Genomic DNA, 26322 nt, shown 5'->3' with positions numbered 1-26322 from the left:
TACGCAAAAGGATGGAAGGGCAGGAATCGTTTGGAGGGATGAGCAGGTGGAATCACAGGGCACAGCGAGCATGTCCACTCCGGGCGGGAAGCGAGGAGCCGGCAGCTCCTTGTATTCGGCTTTACACCGCACACCGGCAGGGTCACTCGCTGCCCCGTCAGGGCTTCACGCGGCTGGTTGAAACGGGGCTGGTTGAAGCGGCTCTTTGTCAAAGGCTTTTCGTATCTCTCACGCAACAACCACCCAAAGGCTTTCCGTATCTCTCACGCAACTCCGGTGCAACTCTCAACTCTCTCCCGGTGGACTGCCAACCCTCTTACGCACCTGGACTCATCTGCCGTATCTCTGGTGTATCTTCTCCCAGCGATCGTCGCACCCTTCTCTCATACCTTCAGCGCGGGTCTGTCACGCCCTCGTCGGTTTTGGTACTGCCCTCCTTCGTGACCTTTTATGGCAATCCCACGGGCTTGTCTCCTTATTTGGGCATGGCGCCGACGGCACGCCCCTCGTGGCGAGCCACGGGCTTGTTTCCTTATTTGGGCATGGGGCTGAACAGCCCCGCCCTTCGTGGCGCGCCCTGGGCTTGCCTCTCCCTGGCGACCCCGCCCCTCCTGTTTAAACAGAGCACGGAGCACAGATTCACTATAGCAGCGAAATGAGAGGGCGCGCACCCCACGCTTGTGAACTGCTTTACCCAGAGATGGAGAGTTTGGCTGGGAAATGGAATTATTGAAGGGGAGCTATTCTTAATTGATTCGGTGCAATGGAGTATTAATTAATGGAAGACAAAGCCTTAGCCTAATACACAGAATAAGGATATAACTACTGAACAGGGATATATGGTGTCCTTCGTGTATGTTTTATGGAATTAATCACGGGAACGCCCTTTGACCTTTATACACAGACTGGAGGCAGGAGGGTCCAGACTAAAGCAATAAAAAAACAAAAAAAAACACAAGCCTCATATCCACAACACTGCACCCTCCTCCCCTTAGGCACGTCCCAGGCCTATGAACTTTTACCTTAGTGTGGCACGTAGGTGTAGTTCCCTCTACATTTAACCTGACCCTGAGTGTGACAGTTTTAAAACATAAATAAATATGTCCCGCTGCTCCATTGCACCCTGCCTAACAGATTCACGCCCACAACTAACCGAATTGCGGAATGGTCTTCAAACTATACATTTACGGTGGGGGCGCATTATTTACAATGACTCTACTTTATTTACAAAACGTAACCCAGGACCTGTGATCGTTCTTTTGGGGGGGGGGAGACAGTCTGCCCTGCATCGATGCACCAGGAAGCACCCAAAACGCACCAAAACACCCTCAACCACCAATCGGTGCACAGTCATCATAGTTCATAAAAATAAAAACAACAAACCCTTGGTGGTGTCTTGCTCTTCGGCTCCCTCTGCTGGCTAATGCTCTCTTCCAGTTGTTGTCATCTTCTTTGCTGGCGGCCTATTTGCAATAAAAGTGCACAAACGTGTCCATCTTTATTTATTTATGGCCCACAGGGCCAACTATGTGTGGTTCACCTGGAGGGCATCGGTGCCCTGTGACCAAGGTCCGCCAGCAAGATCTCGGGCCTTCATGGCCGGTTCCAGTAGAGGGGCCATGCCCCAACCCATGGGGTCCATAAGTGGTGCTCAGCCACAGACATGTGGTCCATAATGTGGTGCATCGATGCAGACAGCTGGTTCTGGGAGTTCCGGGCGCACAATGGCGGACTCCCGCACGCTCCCCTCGGCGCCCAGTAGCGCACAGTCCTCATGTGGGAGACAAAGGGGGAAAAGGCAGATGAGCGAGGGGTAAGGTCACAAGGGTACACATCAAACAAGGCAATGCAAGGCGAGGTGCGTATGGAGACGGCGCGGAGAAAAGCTCGTCCCTACCGTAATTCACCCCCCCCTGTCACCTACTCTACCCTTGCTCTTACCCCATATGTACAAAATCTACACATTACAAATTCGTCGCTACTGTCACATCTTCCCCATATTTCTCCTACACCAAATTCGTCTTCACAATCCCTCCAACCAAAATTTGCCATCACCCAATTCATCATCAATCCTCATAAGGAGGAAGAGATGGAACATCAAGCACAATGTCACACCCACGTCATGATGCGTCTCCCATTCCAAACGTTTGCATCAAAATAATAAAAACCAACAAACCATGGCATGGTGCGGAGTACCATCGTTACCTCAGGTGAGTGGATGTAGATGGTGCGAGGAGATTTTCATCCTAAATACTTTCTAAATGACATTAACACACTTTACACTACCCGGGGTCTTTCCCTGCCAATCCATTGGCCAACTTACACGATGGGTTCTAAAAACCAATTCCCATTGACCAAACTGTGGTGCTTCTCAATTTGGGGTCTCACTCCCCCGATTCATCTCCCTGTGCCCTTGCACAATTTCCGGGCTGGGTCGTGTAGCTCTCCCAGCAGGTCTACCCACCTGCACACCTCCACCACTGTAGTTGCCACCCGAGCTTACCGAGCTCCTCGCCCTAACCTATCTAACTGGGGAAGGCCCCTCCTGGCTCTGTCACCCCTCGGTGCCCTCTGGCACTGGGCTACCCGGGTCCGTCCTCCGGGATCCTCGGGCCCCATCCACAACAACTCTACCGGCTCCCAGAGCCCACCTGCGGCCTCACCTGGCCGACATCCTCACAGTGGTGGAGTGCCCAACCAACTACACACACTAACAGGCTACACGCCCAACCATTTCCACAACACTAATGCACCCATTCAATCACCATTCTTCCACCACGCACCACAGATGCCAATATCCAACCACAATTTACCTATACCCTCTACCTAACACTTAAACTACCCTCCCCGGGTATTCGTGATGGGGGTCCACTCTTCCCCCATTCACACCTCCGCACCATCCACTCCACTCCACAGTTTCCATCATACTCACTCCACGACCATCCATTCCCATACTCCATATATTCCATACAACCATTCTCCATACACCTGCAGTTGCACACCTGTGCAATCTCACCTGGTGCCACCTGCACCCTCCTTGGTCCCTGGACCATTTGGTCAACACAACGCACAATCACCTTCTCTCACTCATACACTGCTCCACACACCTGTTCAGTTGCACACCTGTGCAATCACACCTTTTAACCACACACACGGCATCATCTGCACTACCTGTTGCCCTGCTAACTTAGTGCTCCCCGTCTTCCCTTTAAACTAAGCACATACCACGTCATTATCATCCAAACTAATCTACCTGCGTCCCCACTACAGGTATCATTGTCACTACCTAACCTTAACGTTACCGAAGGTCATCTTCTAGGTCCCTACACACTATATCCTAACCCTCCCGGGCTAGTTTTCACTGCCAAACCCCATAACACTAGTGCTCCTTTGCCCCCGCTGTGAGAGATGGCAGAGTTGCCATCCCATCACATCGGGTATCTCTCACTATAAATTTTGCTCGTCCAAATTCAACAAATCAAAATTTTGCCAATCATCTGCCAATCACTCTACCATTACCAATCATCACTCTGCCAATCCTTTGCCAATCATCAAATTTTGTTTTTCTAATTTCGGGGCCAAAACACTATCCTCATCATCACAGTCTACTCACTAGTGCCTCTCGGTGCGCCAATTCATCTCTAAAGCTCGGCTTCGTAAAGCCGAGCAATGAATGCGGGTTGTTTGGTGCCGGCGGCTGGATGCGTCCGGCACTCGGTGCAGGGAAGGACGCTTACCCGGGCCAAGAGCCCACGCACCACCTCGGCACGGAGCCGTCCAATGGCCCGATCTCGACCTGCCGGAATGCCTCAACAAAAAGGAGTCGCCATGACGACCCTTCCTATCGGGCTGCCCGCTCCGCCTAGTGGAGCACAGACGCGGCCGTTCAAAGCGCGGCCCGGCGTGGATCCCGCACGGCGGTTCTTTCGAAACCGCCGCGGATGCCCGCGGCACGCAAAGCTGCCCGGCGCGCACCGAGGGCCCGATTCGGCTATACGTCGCTCTAACGTCTAACCGCTAACCCGGTTACCGTCGATGCTCCACTTGCATGCTCACACCCCGCAGCCCGTTCCTTGCTCATACATCCAGCCGTCTCCATGCTCTTTGTCATTGCACCTTCCCTGACACACCCAGGTACATTCATTCCGCTTACAGACTTTGTCACACACCTGACCACCGCACACCTTTGCACACACTCGACACTCGTCGTTCGCACAACTCACCAACACACCTCTTCGCGCCCCCTCCTCGGTCACCTCCTCTGTGACAACCACAGGTGTGCTCTCACTTGCACACCCAACCACGTGCCTCACTACCAATTCCAGTGTGCATTCCCACACACGCTCTACCATTCCAGGTGTGCATCCTTCCATTCCAGGTGTGCATCCTTCCATTCCAGGTGTACATCCTCTCTCACCTGCCACAACCAACTCACGCTCCGTGTCACTCTCACTACTCTCACCTCCACACTCGGTCGTGCACTCACCCTTACTTTTGACAGCGCACTCTTTCCTCATGCACCCATCCGTTACACACCTTTCTCGCGCATCCTCTTGTGCACACTCTCCCGTTACACCCTCCGTAACACTCACCACAGGTGTGCACTCTCTCGTTACATCCTCTGTAACACTCCCCATCCCACGCTTCCATGTGCCCCCTCGCACACGCGCTACGACCAACTCACTCTCGACAGCACACTCACTCCTTGGCGCGCACGTTTTCCTCACACACCCCAGAGTCGGACATTCTCGCACACCTCCTCTTTCGCACACCGTACCCATCACACACTTCACCAGCGGCCTCTCACGAACACCCGGGTCCAAATCAACCCCCAAGCCGACTGAAGCTTCTCTCACACCATATACATTTCCGCGTATATCGCCACTCACCTTGGTACCTTGTCTTCGTACCTCCTCTGCCACCTGCAAACTCTTTATTTGGTTAGCAAGCACACCATCATGATTCGAGCACAGACCTTGTACCAATTCCATTACTTCCTCCTTTATCTCTTTCTCAGCTTCCCTTCGTCTCTTCTTAATTTCAATCACCCCTTCTTCCACCTCCTCTAATTTTTCCTTTACCTCCTTCATCTCCCGGTGCGCCCCCTCTATCTCTTCCTCCAACACCACTTTAACCGTTTCTATGTGCGTCCTCACCTCTCGGTCCTTCGTCTCCATTACTTCTGTCACCTCTTCCAACCTCTTCGTCAACCCCTCATGTACCATCTGACATTCCTTCTGTGTCGCTATTAATTCGTTCTTGATGTCTTTTTGTGTCGCTTTTAACCCCCCGATTATTGCAGTGTTCTTTTTCACTTGGTCCATGAGTTCCTTTTGTCCCACTGTCAGCTGTTCTACTCCCCTCGTCAGACCCTCTATGCCCCCCTGTAACCTAGCCGTATTATTCCTCACCTCTTTCTCCATACGCTTCTCACCTCGCTTTACCTCCTCGCGTACCCCCGAGACCTCCTCGCTTACACCTCGTCGTATTTCCTCCTTCATCTCCTCCCTTTCTTTAGTAGATGCCGCCTTCATCTGTCCCAATTCATCCCTCTGGGCATCCAATTTGGTTTCTAACCCGATTTTCACCTCCTCTATCTGGTTCCCCATTTGTTTGATTTCCCGGGCGGATTGCTCCCCTATCTCCCGCAATTTGCCTTCCATCTTATCTTCTAGCCCCGTTAACCCATTCTTCACCTCTTTTATCCCGTTGTCTAACCCCTCAAATTTATTGTCTAACCCCTCCAATTTATTGTCTAACCCCTCAAATTTATTTCCCATTTGGCCTCTCAATCGCTCACTATCAGCCCTCGCTTCGTCCCTTATTCGCTCACCCATTTTGTCCATAAGGGCCCCCATTTGTAGCAAAAAAGGTTCGAATCCACCGGTGCTGCTACGGTCACGGGTGCCGCTAAATTTGGTGCCGCTGCATTCACGTGCGCGAGGGCGCCATTTTGTGCACCTGACACCTTCTCAACCAGATCTTCATTGCTCTCCTCCATTTCTTCCCTCTGATCCTGGGTTACCCCTAACCCCTCTTCTATTGCCCCCACCTGCATCCGATCGCCTTGATTGTCCATGGCACGATTTTCAAATTTAAGTTTTTATAAAACAAATTTCGGCCCACTCGTAATTTGAGCGCACTAAGCGCTTCAGGTCCGATCCCACTCCTGACACCAATTGTTACGGACGCGGCTAGGATGTTGTTTGCCGAGCGGATGGCCGCCGCGCCCGAACAGTTACCCCGACTAACCCGATTCCTGAACATTGGCCGAATCGCGCCACAGATATTCAATAGGGAAAAGACAAAGGCGACACGGATGTGAAGAAGAAGAAGAAGAAGGCAAAAAGGTTTTGCAATACGAATATAATTTATTACTATGTACAGGACCAAAGAAACCAAGGAAGAAGGAAAGATAAGAAAATAAAGCAGAAAGAGGGACGGACCAGAAAGACACAGTGAAAATACTAGCTTAACTAAACAGGCTTAACTTATTACCCAGGACAGAACAAACAAAACAAACTCACGTATGCAAAAGGATGGAAGGGCAGGAATCGTTTGGAGGGATTAGCAGGTGGAATCACAGGGCACAGCGAGCAGGTCCACTCCGGGCGGGAAGCGAGGAGCCGGCAGCTCCTTGTATTCGGCTTTACACCGCACACCGGCAGGGTCACTCGCTGCCCCGTCAGCGCTTCACGCGGCTGGTTGAAACGGGGCTGGTTGAAGCGGCTCTTTGTCAAAGGCTTTTCGTATCTCTCACGCAACAACCACCCAAAGGCTTTCCGTATCTCTCACGCAACTCCGGTGCAACTCTCAACTCTCTCCCGGTGGACTGCCAACCCTCTTACGCACCTGGACTCATCTGCCGTATCTCTGGTGTATCTTCTCCCAGCGATCATCGCACCCTTCTCTCATACCTTCAGCACGGGTCTGTCACGCCCTCGTCGGTTTTGGTACCACCCTCCCCCCGTGCTCTGTTTCGTGACCTTTTATGGCAATCCCACGGGCTTGTCTCCTTATTTGGGCATGGCGCCGACGGCACGCCCTTCGTGGCACGCCCTGGGCTTGCCTCTCCCTGGCGACCCCGCCCCTCCTGTTCAAACAGAGCACGGAGCACATATTCACTATAGCAGCGAAATGAGAGGGCGCGCACCCCACGCTTGTGAACTGCTTTACCCAGAGATGGAGAGTTTGGCTGGGAAATGGAATTATTGAAGGGGAGCTATTCTTAATTGATTCGGTGCAATGGAGTATTAATTAATGGAAGACAAAGCCTTAGCCTAATACACAGAATAAGGATATAACTACTGAACAGGGATATATGGTGTCCTTCGTGTATGTTTTATGGAATTAATCATGGGAACGCCCTTTGACCTTTATACACAGACTGGAGGCAGGAGGGTCCAGACTAAAGCAATAAAAAAACAAAAAAAAAACACAATCCTCATATCCACAACATATATATATATATATATATATATATATATATATATATATATATATATTGTTGCGGATATGGGATTTGGCCTTCATCCATATCCGCTTGTAAATATTCCCCTATTTCCCCAATACTCCCCAACTATCCCCAATCCCCCATTCCCTAGTCCCATTGTCTGTAAACAACACTCTGTAGAACCGACCTTCCCCTTTTTCCCCCATTAAATGTCGTGCCCAGGTTCACCGCATCTCACGTAGACAACTATAGGACATCTTGCTAGTTATTCTTAGTCTATGTCAGTTAAGGACTCGTTTCCATTAATTCTGACTCTTCGTTGCACCAGAATGTGATTGTATGGCACCAGTAGTGAGTTTAGGACCTCCCAATACCTCCCCACAACCTCATCTCCGCATCCTCCCATCATCTCATGCTACAACAACAACTACAACAACAGAGGGGGGCGGCGCGGCGACGGCGCGGGGAGTGTGCGTCCTCACTCCGGCTTGGTTAGCCGCCATTGCCCATGTGCTCGACGGGGTTACCAAATAGGGGCTCCCTGTCAGCTCCTCGTCAAGGGCGGAGCCCGGTAACCCCGGCACCCAATAAGAAGCGGCGGGCCGATTCCATCTGGGGCGGAGCTAACGAGCCGAGGGCGTGTCACTCCCCGCTGGATATACGCAGCCACTTACCGGAGGTGACGTGAGATGCGCCCCCAGCTTGAAGAGAACCAGACGCCACCTCCAGCGTGACGATACCTCCCTGCATCTTTTGAACCGCGCTATCCTGTCCCTGAGCCAAGGTGCACCTTGTGCTGTCCAGCGACTACCTGCCCTTCCTTGCCATCAATCCCTGTGTGAGTCAGTCTTGTCCCGTTTATCTGTGGTCTGTCGGGTATAAGATAAGTGTGTCTAAGTGCCTACCTTCCTATGCTGTACCTCTTGTCCTTGTAATCTCAACGCTCTGCATACAAATATTATAACCTCCTCCGGAGGTCTTGAGAACTGTACCCCTGGTGTCGTGTCATCTAACCCAGCCGTTGTGTCCTTTCCTTAATTGATTTAGCATAGCGCGACTTAGTCAACGTTCGAGTATAATCGGGTAAACTGTGCAGACACGGTCATACCAAACCGCTCGGTAAACTAACATCCAAAACCGCGTCTGTAACAATATATATATATATATATATATATATATATATATATATAGAGACAGTCACGTGAAAAAGCAAGTACACCCCATGTAAAGTTTTGACTTTTTCAACATATTTCAACATACAGCTATTTGATCTTCATTTCAACAATATTGACAGATAAAGGTGATATAATTAAACAAATATCATGAAACATTTACATTTTGTAGTCCATTGTATAATTTAAATCAACATAAATGCAAATTTCGCATGTGGAAAAAGTAAGTACACCCCATGAAATGTTTTTTAAATCTTTTTAACATATGTGGACATATCAAAATTTGATCTTCATTTAAACAGTATCTATAGATAAAGGTGATCTAATTTAACAAAAAACAATGAAAAATTGACTTTGCAATAATTAATTCAACAAAAAATTGAGATGTTTGACGGGTTTCATGCATGCACAGTTCGTTTCAAATCCCCCCACAACATCTCGATGGGATTTAGATCCGGGCTTTGACTTGGCCATTCCAGAAACCTCCATTTCTTTCTTTTCAGCCATTCCTTGATGGATTTACTGGTATGTTTAGGGTCACTGTCATGTTGCAAGGTCCACCTTCGGTTGAGCTTCAACTTTCCGACAGATGGCCTCACATTCTCCTCAAGCACCCTCTGGTACAATGAAGAATTCATAGTGGATTCTATGATGGTGAGCTGCCGAGGCCCTGATGCAACAAAGCTGCCCCAAACCATAATATTTCCACCACCATGCTTTACAGTTGGTATCAGGTTCTTGTGGTTAAATGCTGTCTTTGGTTTTCGCCAAACATGTCTTCTGGTACTGTGGCCAAATAGCTCTACCTTTGACTCATCTTTCCAGAGCACATTGTTCCAGAAGTGCTGGTCTTTGCCGAGGTGTTCATTGGCAAACTTTAGTCTTGCTCTGATGTTCTTTCTGGACAGCAAAGGTTTCCTCCTGGCACACCTCCCATGTAGATCAAATTTGTGCAGCCTCTTTCTCATGGTAGACTCGTGCACTTTGACAACAGTGGCAAGAGCTACCTGTAGGTCCCGTGATGACATTCTGGGGTTCTTAGAGACGTCTTTCAGCATCTTGCGGTCTGCTCTCGGGCTGAACTTGCTGGGGCAGCCTGGCCTGAACAAGTTGGCAGTTGTTTGGAATCTTCTCCACTTGTAGATGATCTTCCGGACAGTCGAATGATTGATTTCAAATTGTTTGGAGATCTTTTTAAATCCCTTCTCAGAATCGTAGGCATCTATAACCTTCTTTCTGAAGGCCTCAGAGAGCTCTTTTGATCTTGGCATGGTGAAGCCGCACACTTCAACAACAAAGAGAAAACCAAACTAAATGTCTGAGGTTTAAATAAGACAGGTTCCTCCAAGATCCTCTCTAACGATGTTCTAATCATTTGCACCTGAGCTGGTGCACCTGATTCTAATTTTAGATATTTGAAGTAGTGATAAATGTAGCGGTGTACTTACTTTTTCCACAAGCGAAATTTGCATTTATGTTTATTTAAATTATACAATGGACTACAAAATGTAAATGTTTCATGATATTTGTTATATTATATCACCTTTATCTATCAATATTGTTGAAAGGAAGATCAAATAGCTGTATGTTGAAATATGTTGAAAAAGTCAAAACTTTACATGGGGTGTACTTACTTTTTCACGTGACTGTATATATATAGGTCGACTCCACATAGTGAGTGGATACCAGAGATAATGTTTCCGTGTGGCAGGCGGTGCTTATCGCTCCCAGTATGGTGCAGCAGTGGCTGTATGACGGTGCCCCACTTGCTGGTACCTTACTGGCGGTTCCCCACTGATGGTATGAAGTCACATGATATATATATATAATATATATATATATATATATATATACATACATATATACATACATACATACATATATACATACATACATACATATATATATATATATATATATATATATATATATATATATATATACATATATATATATATATATATACATATATATATATATATATATAATATATATATATATATATATATATATATATATATATATAGATATATATATATATATATATATATATATATATATATAGATATATATATTATATATATATATACATACATACAGACTTGGCATTTAATATGGAATTTTTTTTTTTTTCTTGACTTGGGTTTCCTTTCTTAACTCAGTATATCAATCTGGTGAGTTTCTTTTACACTTTGGTGATTTATTTGTTGAAAGAACCATGTCACTGATTGTCTGTCGCAGCAAGAAGTCAACAACAGGATTATATCACAGGTGGCATGGCAAAATGTACGGACAGGTGCATTTGATGATTGGCTTCACAGTCGGGTATACAAGGGTTGTTGCGTTCTGTATTAGTGGAAAACAACTGCTGCACGTCTCCAAAAGTTATTGCCGCTTCCTCTGGTCCATCAACTCGACAATGCTGTTTGTCATGGAGTGGTGGCTTTACGAAATTACGGCATGAAACCGTGCTATTGCTCGGCAGTATGGCATCACTCAAGGTCAGGTGTCAAAGATCCTGAAACGAAATGCTCAGAGGGGTGGGCCTACTCCAATACCGAGGCCAGGACGTCCCCGCAGAACCACAAGGAGGGATGATCGCCAGCTGCACCGGTTAGTCCGCAATGGCCGTACCAAGTCAGCTAATCGGCTTAGGGCTGAGTGGCAGCAACTGACAAATGTGCCTGTATCCAGAAGGATAGTCAACCAACGACTGGTTCAAGCAGGCTATCGTGCCAGGCGTCCCCTGAGAAAGCCACGCCTGACCAGACAACACCGCCAGCGCTGATTGCAGTGGGCCAGAGAGCACCGTCAATGGCAGCCAGGACACTGGAATCACGTGATCTTCAGTGACGAGTCTAGATTTCTGGTCTATCGTCAAGATGGCCGCGTCCGAGTGCGCAGACAAGTGCATGAAGCCTACAACAAAGATTGTATAGTGCCAAAAGTCCAAGCTGGAGGTGGTGGGGTGACCGTTTGGGCAGCTTTTCATGCAGGGGGCAAAACTGACCTGGTTGTTCTGAATGGAAACCTGAACCAGTTCAAGTACAGGGCCATTCTGGAAGAAACATTGCTTCCATTTGCTCGTGCAGCCTTTCGAGGAAACTTTGTCTTCCAAGATGACAATGCATGACCTCATCGTGCTCGCATGATCCAACACTTTCTTGCTGACCGTGGTGTAGAGCATATGGAGTGGCCTGCCATGTTGCCATGTCCCTGGATATGAATCCGATAGAGAACTTGTGGGCAGAATTAAAGTGTCAAATCGACCACTTGGACCAGCAGCCGACCTCTGTGCGTGAATTGCAGCAGGCTATTGTCACTGCATGGCAAGCAATTCCTGTCCAAACCTTGGCAAATCTCGTGAACAGCATGCCTCAACGTGTACGTGCTCTCCTGAATGCTTGTGGGGGTTACACGAAGGACTGAACTGTAATTTTACTGTCTGTAATCCCAGTCGTAATTTAACTTTTGTTTTTGTTATAAAAAAATTTGGCTAATGTGCAAAATAAAGAGATACTTCTGGAAAACGTACAGAACTTTAACAGTACTGTCCATGAATTGAGTTCGATATCAGTTTACATCACTTTCAAGGATCAATTTATTTGCTTTGAAATGTCAAATGTGGTTTTTGTTTCTTTTAAAGGTCACATTAACAAAATCTAGAATAATTTCAACATAATTCCAATGAAGTTTTGGTTCTAAGACATCTTGAAAAGTAAGTTCACCCCCACAAAAACAAATTCCATATTAAATGCCAAGTCTGTATATATATATATATATATATATATATATATATATATATATATATATACTCGCAGAAGTACCCGGCATTGCCGGGCGGGGGAGGGGAGGGGGAGGGGGAAGGGGAGGGGAGGGGAACGGGGGGGGGGGGGAGCGAGCCCCTTGGCAAAGCGAGCGATTTTTTTTTTCATAGCATCATAGCGTCATAGCGTTTCATAGCGTCATCGCGATTTTTTTTTTTCATAGCGTCATAGCGTCATAGCGTTCATAGCGTTCATAGCGTCATATCCTTCATAGCGTCATGGCGTTCATAGCGTCATAGCGTTCATAGCGTCATAGCGTTTCATAGCGTCATAACGATTTTTTCTTTCATAGCGTTATCGCGTTCATAGCGTTCATAGCGTCATAGCGATTTTTTTTTTCATAGCGTCATAGCGTTCTTAGCGTCATATCGTTCATAGCGTCATAGCGTTCATAGCGTCATCACGTGATCGCTCTGAGCGAATCAGCGCCCACCTGCTCTGATTCCGTTGATTCCGTGCGCTGAAATGCGCTGAGGTAAATATGAATAAAAAATATGGATCGTCAAATATTTTGAGTTCGGCCATGTTCGTCCCAGGCTCAATGGCCATGTCTATGCCAAATATCAAGCACGTAAGCCTCTCCGTTTCGGAGTCTATCGGTAACATTACACACACACACACACACAAACTGTGTTATATATATATATATATATATATATATATATATATATATATATATATATATATATATATATATATATATTGTTACAGACACGACTTTGATGTTAAGGTGGGCCGAGCGGAATGGCCGTCGTGTCCGCACAAATTACCCGATTGTACTCGAACGTTGACGGAGCCGCGCTACGCTGGATCAATAAGGAAAAAGAAGACACACGGCTGGATTATAATGACAGACACCAATGTTTCGATTCTCAATTATATTCGTACGGAAAGGTTAGATTACAGGGGCTAGAGGTATATCACAGGAAGATGGGCACTTAGACACAGGCTTATCTTAACCCCGGACAGACGACAGGTAAACGGGACAAGGCTGACTCACACGGGGGTTGATGGCAGGAAAAGGCAGATAGCGATGGCTCAAGGTGCACTCTTGGCTCAAAGCAGGGTACAGTCCGGTCCAAAGATGCGGGGAGGTCACAGCGCTCGGAGGTCACGTTCTTTCCCAGGCGGGTTCGCTTCCTCTCAGCGATCGCAGGCAACGTTCTTTCTCAGGCGGGGCGCCTCTGACTCAGCGCGCGCAGGTACTTCTTTCTCCAGCTGGGGGCGCATCTCTTCTCACTTCCGGTCAGTCGCCACGTATATCCGGCGGGGAGTGACACGCCCTCGGCTCGCTAGCGCCGCCCCAGATGGAATCGGTCCGCCCTTCTGATTGGGTGCGGGGGGTTACCAGGCTCCGCCCTTGAGGAGGAGCTGACAGCCAGCCCCTCCGTGGTAACCCCGTGGAGCGCGTGGTCAATGGCGCTAATCGAGCCGGTGTGAGGACGCATCCTCCCCCGCGCCGCCGCCATCTCCTCTGTTGTTGTTGTAATTGTTGGGGAAGAAGATGGAAGGAGGTATGGGAAAGGTCCTAAACTCACTACTGATGCCATATAATCACATTCTGGTGCAACGAAGAGTCAGAATTAATGGAAACGAGTCCTTAACTGACATAGACTAAGAATAACTAGCAAGATGTCCGAAAGTTGTCTACGTGTGGTGCGGTGGACCTGGGCACGACATTTAATGGGGGAATAAGGGGAAGGTCGGCTCTACTGATTGTTGTTTACAGACAATGGGACTAGGGAATGGGGGATTGGGGATAGTTGGGGAGTATTGGGGAAAATAGGGGAATATTTACAAGCGGATATGGAGGCCAAATTCCATATTCGCAACATTGCACCCTTCTCTACCCTCGGGGCGTCCCGACCCGATAAATTTTTACCTACTTTAGTGTGGCACGCAATGTAGTTCCCTCTACTATTAACTCTACCCTGAGTGCGACAGTTTTACAGATATTCACAAATGAGTAAATATGCCCCCCTGCAACGTTGCACCCTTCTCCTCACAGAAACACACCCACAGGATAACCGAATCCGGAAAGAATTCTCAAACTACACATACAGCCGGTAGGGAGCATTATTTACAAGACTACGCTGCTATTTACACTACGATCCAGGACCTGTTTTTGGAGGAACACATGCAGATGTTATGCATAGAGAGGGCGCGCTTGCCAACATCGATACACCAACCCACGAGTGCTCTGTGGCCGACGGCCTTTAATAACGTGCAGAGCACCCTTCCCGAGCATCAAAAGCACCACCCCACCACCAATCGGTGCAGTCACCATTGTTCATTGGAATAAAAATAAATTCGACAACCCCTAACCCTGCAGGTGTCTCTTGCTCTTCTTGTGGTGCACTTGGTGTTAACTAAAAGTGGTTCACCTGTATGGCATAGGTGCCACGTTGACCCATAGGTCCATCCCCGGGTGGTGCTTGGCCGCAAACGAACTGCGGTCCATTGTGGGTGGCCACAAACATTGCGGTCCATATGGTGTATCGATCCCGGCAGCAAACAGCGAAAGTGCAGGCCCACAACTGCGCAGCCAGCACCTCTCTCTCCTCTCTCTCTACCCCAAAGCCAGATCCTCGGAGGTGGGAGACAAAAGAAGCAGACAAGTGAGTAAGGTGGTAAGGGCGCAAAAGTGCACGCAATACAAGATGATGCACACTGGGGGCACATGGGAACCAGGTGAGACAGGTACGTTCCTATCGTACGCCCCCCCCCCCCCCCCCCACCAGGTAACCTACATGGCCCCTCCCTTACCCCTTACTGCATCCACAAAACACAACACTACCCATAAACATCTACTTTACAAATCAACAAACATCCCTACTGTCTTCCCCGTTCCTCCCATAAACCAAATTCGTCTTCTCTCCCTCCTAACCAATCAAATTTGCCATTTTCAACTCTCATCAAAATTTGCCATCTCCAACTGCACATCAAAATTTGCCATTACCAATTCATCATCAGTCCCTCCTAGGGAGGGAGAGATGGAATCACCCCAATGTCTCATCCACGTCGTGATGCGTCTCACAAATCCAACAGCAATTCATCTCCTGCAACAAAACAAAGAAAACACAGGTGTGGAGTCATCATCATCACCACAGGTAAGTGGCTGCGTATGGTGCGACAGGTTCATCAATCCTAACTATTTCCTAAATGACTTTAACAACTTTACACTACCCGGGGTCTTTCTCCGGCCAACCCATTGGCCCTCTTACACTATGGGTTCTAAAAACCAATTCCCATTGGCCAAACTGTGGTGCTTTTCAATTTGGGGTCTCACTCCCCCGATTCATCTCCCGGTGCCCTCGCACAATTTCTGGGCTGTGGCGTGTACCTCTCCCAGCGGGTCTACCCACCTGCACACCTCCACCACTGCAGTTGCCTCCGAGCTTACCTGCTCCTTACCCTAACCTAACTACCTGGGGAAGGCCCTCTGGCACTCTCCCCACTCGGTGCCCTCTCTGGCACTGGGCTACCCGGGTCCATCCTCCGGATCCTCGGGCCCCATCCACAACTCTACCGGCTCCCAGAGCCCACCTGCGGCCTCACCTGGCCGACATCCTCACAGTGGTGGAGTGCCCAACCAACTACACGCACTAACAGGCTACACGCCCAGCCATTTCCACAACACTAATGCACCCATTCACAACACCATTCTTCAACCGCACCACAAATGCCAATATCCAACCACAATTTACCTGTACCCTCTACCTAACACTTACACTACCCGCCCCGGGTACTCGTGAAAGGGGTCCACTCTTCCCCCATCCACACCCTCGCACCACGCACACCACTCCGTACCACTTACTCCAACTCTCTCCACACACCTGTATCTGCACACCTGTGCTCTCACACCTGGTGCCACCTGCACCCTTCTCTCCCCAAGCGCATTCGCGCTGATCCACACACTCACTACTCACACACTGCTCCACACACCTGTCCAGTTGCACACCTGTGCAATCACACCTGTTCCATCCTCACACACACACGGCATCATCTCATCTAACTACTCCCTTCTGAAACTTGCGCTTCCCAGTCGTCCCTTTAAACTATTGCGCTCCCTCGTCATTATCATCCATACTAATCTACCTGCGTCCCCACTACAGGTATCAGTCACTAACTAATCTTAACGTCACCTAATGTCATCTTCTAGATCCCTACACACAATATCCTAACCCACCCGGGCTAGTTTTCACTGCCATACACCCCATAAGCTATTGCTCCTTTGCCCCCCACATGGGAAGGGTGGCAGGGATGGCATCCCACCACATCGGGGGTCTCTCACAACCAATTTTGCACATCAAATTTCAACAAATTAAAAATTTGGCCAATCACTACCCATCATCTGCCAATCACTACTGCCAATCCTTTGCCAATCATCAAATTTTGTTTTTCTCTAATTCTGGGGCCAAAACACTAACCTCATCACCCAGTCTACTCACTACTGCCTCTCGGTGCGCCAATTCCTATCCAAAGCCCGGCTTCGTAAAGCCAAGCAATGGATGCTGGTTGTTTTGTGCCAGCGGCTGGATGCGTCCGGCATTCGGTGCAGGGAAGAAGGTTTACCCGGGCCGAGATCCCACACACCACCTCGGCGTGGAGCCATCCAATGCCCCGATCTAGACCTGCCGGCACGTCTCACCAAAAAGTGGTCGCCATGACGACCCTTTCTAGCGGGCTGCCAGCTCCGCCTAGTGGAGCACGGACGCGGCCGTTCAAAGCGAGGCCCAGCACGCACCGAGGGCCCGATTCGGCTATAAGTCGTTCTAAACTCTATCCCGTCTAACGTCGATGCTTCACCTGGACGCTTACACCCCGCAGCCCGTTCCTTGCTCACACATCCAGCCGTGCCCATGCTCCTCGTACCTTTCCTTACACACCCAGGTACACTCATTCCACTCACAGCCTTGGTCACACACCTGACCACCGAACACTTTGGCACACACTCGTTGCTCGCACACCTCACCAATACACCGCTTCGCGCCCCCTCCTCGGTCACCTCCTCTGTGACAATCACAGGTGTGCCCTCATTCGCACACCCAACCACGTGCCTCACCACCAACTCCAGCGTGCATTCCCACTCACGCTCTACCATTCCAGGTGTGCATCCTTCCATCCCAGGTGTACATCCTCGCTCACCTGTCACAACCAACTCACGCTCCGTGCCACTCAAACTACTCTCACCTCCACTCTTGACAGCGCACTCTTTCCTCATGCACCTGTCCGTCACACACCTTTCTCGCGCACACTCTCCCGTTACACCCTCTGTAACACTCACCACAGGTGGACACTCTTCCTTACTTCTGACAGCGCACTCTTTCCTCATGCACCTGTCCGTCACACACCTTTCTCGCACAACCTCTTCCGTTACACCCTCTGTAACACTCACCACACCGCGCTTCCATGTGCTCCCTCGCACACACGCTACGACCGACTCACTCTCGCCAGCACCCTCACTCCTTGGCACGCACTTTTTCCTCACACACCCCAGAGTCGGACTTTCTCGCACACCTCCTTTTTCGCACACCAGACCTGTCGCACACTTCACCAATGGCCTCTCACGAACACCCGGGTCCATCTCGACCCCCAAGCTTATTAAATCCCCTGGCGCATCATACGCACGACCATATTGGTCACCACTTACACCGGGTCCTCTTCCTCTTCGCTTCTCCTCCATCACCTGCGAATCCCTCATCCGGTTAATGAGCACATCATCACGATCCAAACACAGACTTTGGACCAATTCTTTTATCTCCTCTTTTATCTCTTTCTTATCCCCTCTCCGTCGCTTCTTAATTTCGCTCATCCCTTCTTCCACTTCTTCTAATTTGTGCTTCACCTCTTTTATTCCCCGGTACGTCTCCTCAAGCTCATCCTCTAAGGCTACCTTGACCGTTTCCAGGTGCGTCCTCACCTGCCGGTCCTTCGTCTCCATTACCTCTACCACCTCGTCCAACCTCGCCGTCAGTCCCTCACGTACCATCTGACATTCCCTCTTCGTCGCTACCAAGTCATCTTTTAGTTCTTTCTGTGTCGCCTTTAAACCTCCTAATACCGCAGTGTTCCTTTGAACCTGCTCCACTAACTCCGTCTGTCCCACCGTCAGTTGTTCTACTCCCAGCGTCAACTCCTCTATACCCCCTTGCAATTTTACAGTCCCCTTTCTCACCTCCTTCTCCATGCGCTCCTTACAGTGCCTCACCTCCTCGCGCACTCCTCCGACCTCCTCACTCACTCCTCTTCTGATCTCTTCTCCCATCACTTGCATCTCCTGCCCAGATGCCACCCTCATCTGCTCCATTTCCTCCCTGTGAGCATCCAGTTTGGCTTCTACCCCCATTCTGACGCCCTCTATCTGCTGCCCCATTTGGTTAACTTCCCTTTCCGCTTGGTCCCTCATGTCCCTCAATTTGCCTTCCATGCTGTTTTCTAACCCCTCTAACCCATTTTTCACTCCCTCTATCTGATTCTCCTGGGCAGCCATTCTATTTTCTACCCCCTCTAACCCATGTCTCACCTCTTTTATCCCATTGTCTAACCCCTCAAAATTTTTGTCTACCTTCTCACCAGTACCCCTCGCTTCGTCCCTCATTACCCCCAATTGCTCACTCCGAGCCCTCGCTTCGTCCCTCATTACCCCCAGTTGGTTTCCCATTACCCCCATTTGGCCCTCCAATCGCTCACTCTGAGCATCCATCCGATTCCCCATTCTGTTTTCCATTTCTTCATTATTCTGGGCCATAAGGGCCTTCATTTGTATCCAAAACGAGTTCAAATCCATCGGGGGCGCTGTCACGGTCGCCGGCGCGGTGACCAGCGAGGCGCCATTTTGCGTGCTTGCTACCCTCGCTGTTTCGCTCTCCTCACGTGTCTCAATTTGGTCCTGGACCGACCCTGCTTCACTCTCCCCTACCGGACCCCAGCCGTCTTGATCCGCCATAGCGCGACTTGCAAAATTCGAGTTTCGTAAAACAAATCCAAAATTTTTTTTTTTTCGTTATAATTTCGGCGAGCGCAGTAACCGCGGGACCGCGCTCCGAATCGATTCGGTCGAGCGCCGTACGCGCTCCGGCTCGATTTTCCCTCCCAAAATTTGGGCCTAACTAATTTAGTCCCGGGTCCGAATCTCACTCCTCGACACCAATTGTTACAGTACTAACACAATTGGTGTCCAAAATTTGGGCTAAATAAATTTAGTCCCAGGTTCGAATCCCACCTCCTGACTACCAATTGTTACAGACACGACTTTGATGTTAAGGTGGGCCGAGCGGAATGGCCGTCGTGTCCGCACAAATTACCCGATTGTACTCGAACGTTGACGGAGCCGCGCTACGCTGGATCAATAAGGAAAAAGAAGACACACGGCTGGATTATAATGACAGACACCAATGTTTCGATTCTCAATTATATTCGTACGGAAAGGTTAGATTACAGGGGCTAGAGGTATATCACAGGAAGATGGGCACTTAGACACAGGCTTATCTTAACCCCGGACAGACGACAGGTAAACGGGACAAGGCTGACTCACACGGGGGTTGATGGCAGGAAAAGGCAGATAGCGATGGCTCAAGGTGCACTCTTGGCTCAAAGCAGGGTACAGTCCGGTCCAAAGATGCGGGGAGGTCACAGCGCTCGGAGGTCACGTTCTTTCCCAGGCGGGTTCGCTTCCTCTCAGCGATCGCAGGCAACGTTCTTTCTCAGGCGGGGCGCCTCTGACTCAGCGCGCGCAGGTACTTCTTTCTCCAGCTGGGGGCGCATCTCTTCTCACTTCCGGTCAGTCGCCACGTATATCCGGCGGGGAGTGACACGCCCTCGGCTCGCTAGCGCCGCCCCAGATGGAATCGGTCCGCCCTTCTGATTGGGTGCGGGGGGTTACCAGGCTCCGCCCTTGAGGAGGAGCTGACAGCCAGCCCCTCCGTGGTAACCCCGTGGAGCGCGTGGTCAATGGCGCTAATCGAGCCGGTGTGAGGACGCATCCTCCCCCGCGCCGCCGCCATCTCCTCTGTTGTTGTTGTAATTGTTGGGGAAGAAGATGGAAGGAGGTATGGGAAAGGTCCTAAACTCACTACTGATGCCATATAATCACATTCTGGTGCAACGAAGAGTCAGAATTAATGGAAACGAGTCCTTAACTGACATAGACTAAGAATAACTAGCAAGATGTCCGAAAGTTGTCTACGTGTGGTGCGGTGGACCTGGGCACGACATTTAATGGGGGAATAAGGGGAAGGTCGGCTCTACTGATTGTTGTTTACAGACAATGGGACTAGGGAATGGGGAATTGGGGATAGTTGGGGAGTATTGGGGAAAATAGGGGAATATTTACAAGCGGATATGGAGGCCAAATTCCATATTCGCAACAATATATATATATATATATATATATATATATATATATATATATATATATATATATATATATATATATATATATATATATGACTACAATGTTAAACTGGCACATTTTCCCTTTTCCTACACATCTTACTATAATTCACCAAATGTCCGTTCATCTGTCTGTTTGTCCGTCTGTCTGTCCGTCCGTTCGTTCGAAGGTACCGCAAAAACGGCTGAACTGATCGCAATGATATTTTGGGTGGGTAATCCTGGGTTCTTCTGGAGTAAAATAGGCTATATTGTTTTTCCAATTTCAGCTTTGGCCTCCAGCATTTTCAGGTTTGGACTCCCGCATAACGTTAATTTCCCGGGTGCCACGCAAACGGCTGCACCGATCGCTGCAAGTAAATAATGACCTTGGCCAAAGTTCAAACGATGTGGGTTTAATCTCTACATTAGAGAATTCCACATAGCTATTTGGGCGGTGTATAAGCCAACAGATTGCTGTCTCCATCGATCTTGCCGAGGCCGTAACACCTATCGGCTCAAAATCCTTTTAACTGTTGACTTGGTCGTTTTTACAATGAAGGAAACATTAACAATGTTGTTAAAAGTTTATTTTGTGATTAATTTGTGATTGGAGATATGCTGTTTTGAATGAAAAAAGAGATATGGAGTTCAAGTGAATGACGACGATGAACGCCGTGATGGTTTCTCCTTTCTGAACGTGAACTTCGCGGATCGCCAAATGCAGATTCGCCACGGACCCACGATCGAGGTTTCTATACGTGAACGTACCCGTTTGTTTGCGAACGGGTACGTTTTTCATGGAAGACCTTCACGAACTTGCTGTCCATGTCTGATGTGCGACTGAAGGTGCTACAGGAATGTGGAATTTATTGGTTTCATGCTTTAGTATTCGCCGTATCTGCATTGCCTGTTTGCTTCTGGCCTCCCACCCGTGCGTAGCACGGGTATCTCACTAGTTAACTTAATATGTCAGTTATCAGCACACATTGGTATCAATATACTACTTCGGAAGACAATTTTGTTTAAAAAAACAAAACAGTTTCTTCTCCCCACGTACCCATCACATTGACTCAATTGGTGTGCCTGTTGTTCACCCCTCTATCGACCTCCATCACCTCTCTGGCAGATACTCTGCTCGCCCATCCAGAAAGCTTTGCTGGAGGAGGAAGAGAGAAGCCAGGCCATTGAGCAAGAGCTCACAACCCTAAAGAATTTAAACCATCGTCTCCTCGAGAAGGTGAATAAGTTGAGAAAGGTCGCAATGCAGGCAAAGGAAGATGCAAAGAAGGTCAAGGAGGCTTTTGCCAAACTTCAGGCCAGATTTGTGTTAAGCTATCTTGGAAGGGCCAGAGTACATAGGGCTCCTCGGGCCATGATAAAGTCATCTAGATATGGACCCAAGCATAAGTACTGGGTAGAAATTGGATCTGGAGATCATACATGAATTGGTCCCTCATTAGTGAAACTTTCCAACATGAGATAAAATTGCTATAGGTTCTGTTAAAGATAATTAAAATTGTGCTTTCTGTGCTGTTCTCTACAACATCATTGTACTCTATGCATAACGTATGAGCATGCATATATGTATGTATGTATGTGTATATGTATAGCCAGTTACATGTCACATGTATTCCATTCCAGAGGCAATTTTCAGGAAATGACGTTAATTATAAATTCCACGATCTGAAAGGGAAATCCTATTTACTTTTTAATATAAATACTACCAGGTAGTAACACCATTTCGCCAGACAAAGGCAAATGGATTATAGGCCCCCTTTTATATACCACTTTCTCTGCTTTATGCTGTTATGTTTGTTATATTCGGATAATTTGCAAGTTTTGAAGTTTTGAATGCATTGCAAATATTCGGTGAAGTGAATGTCTTTATTCCCATTTTTTTTTAAAGTCTTCTGTCATGGTTTTCAGTCCTCAGATATTCCAATTTGTATATCATGTGTGTTGCACAAGTGGTATGTCATATCAAATTCATTTTTCTGAAGTTTGAATCATTTTATCAAACAGGAGGTTGTCGATGGGGTTTGTTAGGTTGGGATTATGTGCCAAATACCTGGTGGTAATGAACAAGCTCAAGGTAACGAACAAAGGCAGAGATACGATGATTGTTCAAACCACATCAGAGTTATTTGCTGTGCAGTAGAAGATGCCGCAGATGACACGGATCAGAATATTTACTTACGATCGATGCACGTCACCCTTTGGGTAATGTTAAGAAGGTAAATGGCATCAGTAAAAATCATGTCATAGACTGTTATAATGGAAAAGAAATCAAGTTTTGGAAGAACAACAGAGATGATGACCTCTCCATTGGCATGTCATATTCCAATTTCCCAGTATATTTTTATTTCCAAACCCAATCTCAAGGTAAATGTGGGAATGTGGGTATTCATCAATTCCAATAAAAAGATTCCTATGGAAGAGTTGTGTGTTGTTGGTGAAGACATAAAAGTGCATATACTGAAGGATAATGCACCACGTGCTCCAAACATGACAATTGTCAGCTCACAAAATGTTCTCTTGGAAGACAGTCCTGGTTTCTGCAGCAACTGAACATGCTTATTACTAATTCCACACTGCATATTGACTTCTGCGATGCCAGGTAAAACAGGTGAGGTCACATGAATGACATGCTCAACAAAGAGTTTGTATCACCGCTACATAATACAGGGTGGGCATCAATGTGGTTGCCATAATTGCCATAATTGCCATGTGATTGCCATAATACAGGGCAATCAATGTGGGCAAAAAAGGTTTAAAAAAAACAAAAAAATATTGTAACTCGACAACAATGACAAATATGAAAGAATTTTTTATGTGAAATATTTACAATCCTTAAGTTTCATTACTTAAAGCAATATGATTTGTTCCATACATTTCATTTTATGCAGCACCAAGTTACTATCTGAAGGGTGTCTTGCATAACTCCTGAGATAATCTGAATAACCGCATCTTTGAAATAAGTAATGTGGTTGGTTTCAACTGAAACACTCTCCCTTTGACTAGTTTGCATCAAAAAATAATCCAGTGGTGATAAATCAGGAGATCAGGGGGGCCATGAGAATTCAGTTCTGTGACTGATAAGGTGATTAGGAGATTTTTCCCTCAGCTAAGCAAGACATTCATTAGAGGAGTGGGATGTGGATCCATCCTGTTGAAACCACAGACTTTCATTATTTCTCAGCCTGTTGCATAAGTAAGTCTTTAGTATGTGAAGATAATGATCTGATGTCATTTACTGAACTTTCGGTATTACAAGTAGTAGGAAGTGTAGACAGGGAGTGTAGATTCGTGAGGAACTCGATCCAACCCAGCCGGTGAGTTTCGGAGAGTGCAGTGATGCTTCTTCATGTTCCGATGGCTTTTCCAATCCCCCAAGTCTGAAATTATGTTTATTCATCCTCCCGTTAATGTAAATATGGCACTCATCAGAGAAAATGACGTCATAGACACTGAGGTCTTCATTTTCCAGTGCTTCAGGAGAGGGGTTACAAAATTCATCCCATCATCTGTGATCATGTTCATTCATCGCTGGAAAAAAAATCGGAATTTTGTACTAATGTGTGAACGATTCCTGTTTCAGCAAACAATCGTCTTGTTGATTTACGTGGACTTCTCTCCACACTTTTCCCTATTGTTTATATAGTCTCTAGGACATGGACACTAACACACCGGCCTAAACGTCCCTTATTCACATTTTCTAACGAGCCTGGATGTTTCCTCTTTCGTCCTAATGCCTTTATTATTTTGTGAGCAGGTACACGAGATGCTGCCAATCTTCTCTGAAATGCTCTCTGCACTCCCTTTGGCGACTCTGTTTCAATGTACGTGTCATAAATAAAGTTCCATTGTTCAATGCTAAATTGCCCCATTGTTTTTAATACTTTCAATTAAAAAATTGTCACAGGCAATCTAAGGAAATTTGAAATGTATTCACAACCTTATGACTCAGAAAATCTCAGCATGATCAAATGTTGCCCTTTTTATGGTCCACCCTGTAGTTAGTTACTCAAGTATTTTTGATGAAACCTGTTCATTGTTTGTTCCAGGTCACACCACCATTTCCTGAGTTCATATTAAAGTGGTTGTTTTCATATACTATGCAATTACCATATTTTATTCATCACTCTATATGTCATTTGTATTTCTTCATTCTTGTCCAACTTATGAACCATAATTTAATATATACATAATATCAAGTGGAAAAAAGGGGTAGGTGGGGGATCTGTTAAGAAAAGGATCCATAGCTAGGATCTGTGAAGAAAAGTATGGACCGTATGCTCGAGTAGGTTAGATTTACACCTGTATTACAGACACGTCATAGGTACGTTGTGCATAATATGTCCACTGAGGAGGCAGTTGTTTTGTATGCAGCCTGTGGCTGCTGGTTGGCATCATTTTTCTGGAAGTGTGCTTGTGCCGCCGATGCAGTGCCCCAATTACCACTGAACTGGTACTCAATTTGCCGACCTCGGAAGGATGACAGGCTGAGTCAACCCCCCTGGCGTTACCTCAATAGTCTAGTAGGAAGACTAGGTCCCCCTGCACCCCCCGGAGATATACTTCTAATCAGTGTTTCTAGATTGGAAAAAATGTGTAGAAAATGACTAGCTATGGCCCCAAGCTGAAAAAATGTCCCACATACCATTTTTATGCAAATTACTGCTGCAAATTTTATGCAAAATTATGCAAATTTTATGCAAATTTTTGATGAGGAGTAGAGTTGAGGGGTCTTTGAGGGCTTCATCGAGGTGCTCTCGGTTGCAAGACTGGGTCATTCTGAGAAGCACAGCAGGGTCAGAGATCATGATGTTCTCCTCCTCAGTGAATCTCTCCATCAACAGCCTCTCCATTGCCTCACACACTGTTTTGAGGCAAAAGAGGGACTTTGCGTAGGCCTTTCCACTGAGAACACCTTTGAGAGATCCACTTGTTACTAGTTGTGCCTCAAAGAGAATCTCTGCATATCCAGAACCACGCATCTTGTGTCCAGTGAGCATCCCGATGTAGTTCATGGATGTGTGGAAGGGTCCAATCGTTACTACATGACTAGCAAATTCATTTGGCCAGCGCCAGATGATGGGAAGGGCTTTCATGCAGACACCCAGATCAAATGTATTCAGGACCCATCTCTGACCCACCTCAGCAGTTGCTGCCTCGGAACGCTTCAGTAGCTCACGAACAACTGCGTTGTCTGTGATCGGTCTGTGCCTGGTGCCTGCATGGCATGGCAATGGCCTGCAGCCTGTGCCTGGGCTAGGGGGTTTCACCTCTGCAACTGGTTCTCCCCCACCCAGCAAATCAACAGTCGACTACTGCACGCCTATCCACCAACCGATCACAGACAACGCAGTTGTTCGTGAGCTACTGAAGCGTTCCGAGGCAGCAACTGCTGAGGTGGGTCAGAGATGGGTCCTGAATACATTTGATCTGGGTGTCTGCATGAAAGCCCTTCCCATCATCTGGCGCTGGCCAAATG

General features: G+C 47.6%; 1 protein-coding gene across 3 annotated transcripts in view; it reads left to right on the top strand.

The window, feature by feature from the left end:
• The window catches only part of CCDC3 (coiled-coil domain containing 3), a 37761-nt gene extending 14497 nt beyond the window's left edge, over positions 1-23264 (top strand). For 2 of the 3 annotated variants that reach the window (XM_078776340.1, XM_068113248.2), the window contains exon 3: positions 21955-23264. In XM_078776340.1, coding sequence (XP_078632466.1) covers positions 21955-22272 — 318 coding nt within the window. In that variant the 3' untranslated portion in view covers positions 22273-23264. Of the gene's footprint in view, positions 1-21465; positions 21675-21954 lie in introns of all 3 variants that reach the window. The other variant, XM_068113249.2, reaches the window with a different exon arrangement.
• The last annotated feature ends 3058 nt before the right edge of the window (positions 23265-26322 follow it).

This window comes from Myxine glutinosa, chromosome 4 (assembly GCF_964187855.1).
Source record: "Myxine glutinosa chromosome 4, kmMyxGlut1.1, whole genome shotgun sequence".
Lineage (NCBI taxonomy): Eukaryota > Metazoa > Chordata > Myxini > Myxiniformes > Myxinidae > Myxine > Myxine glutinosa.
This window is presented reverse-complemented; position numbering and strand designations above follow the sequence as displayed.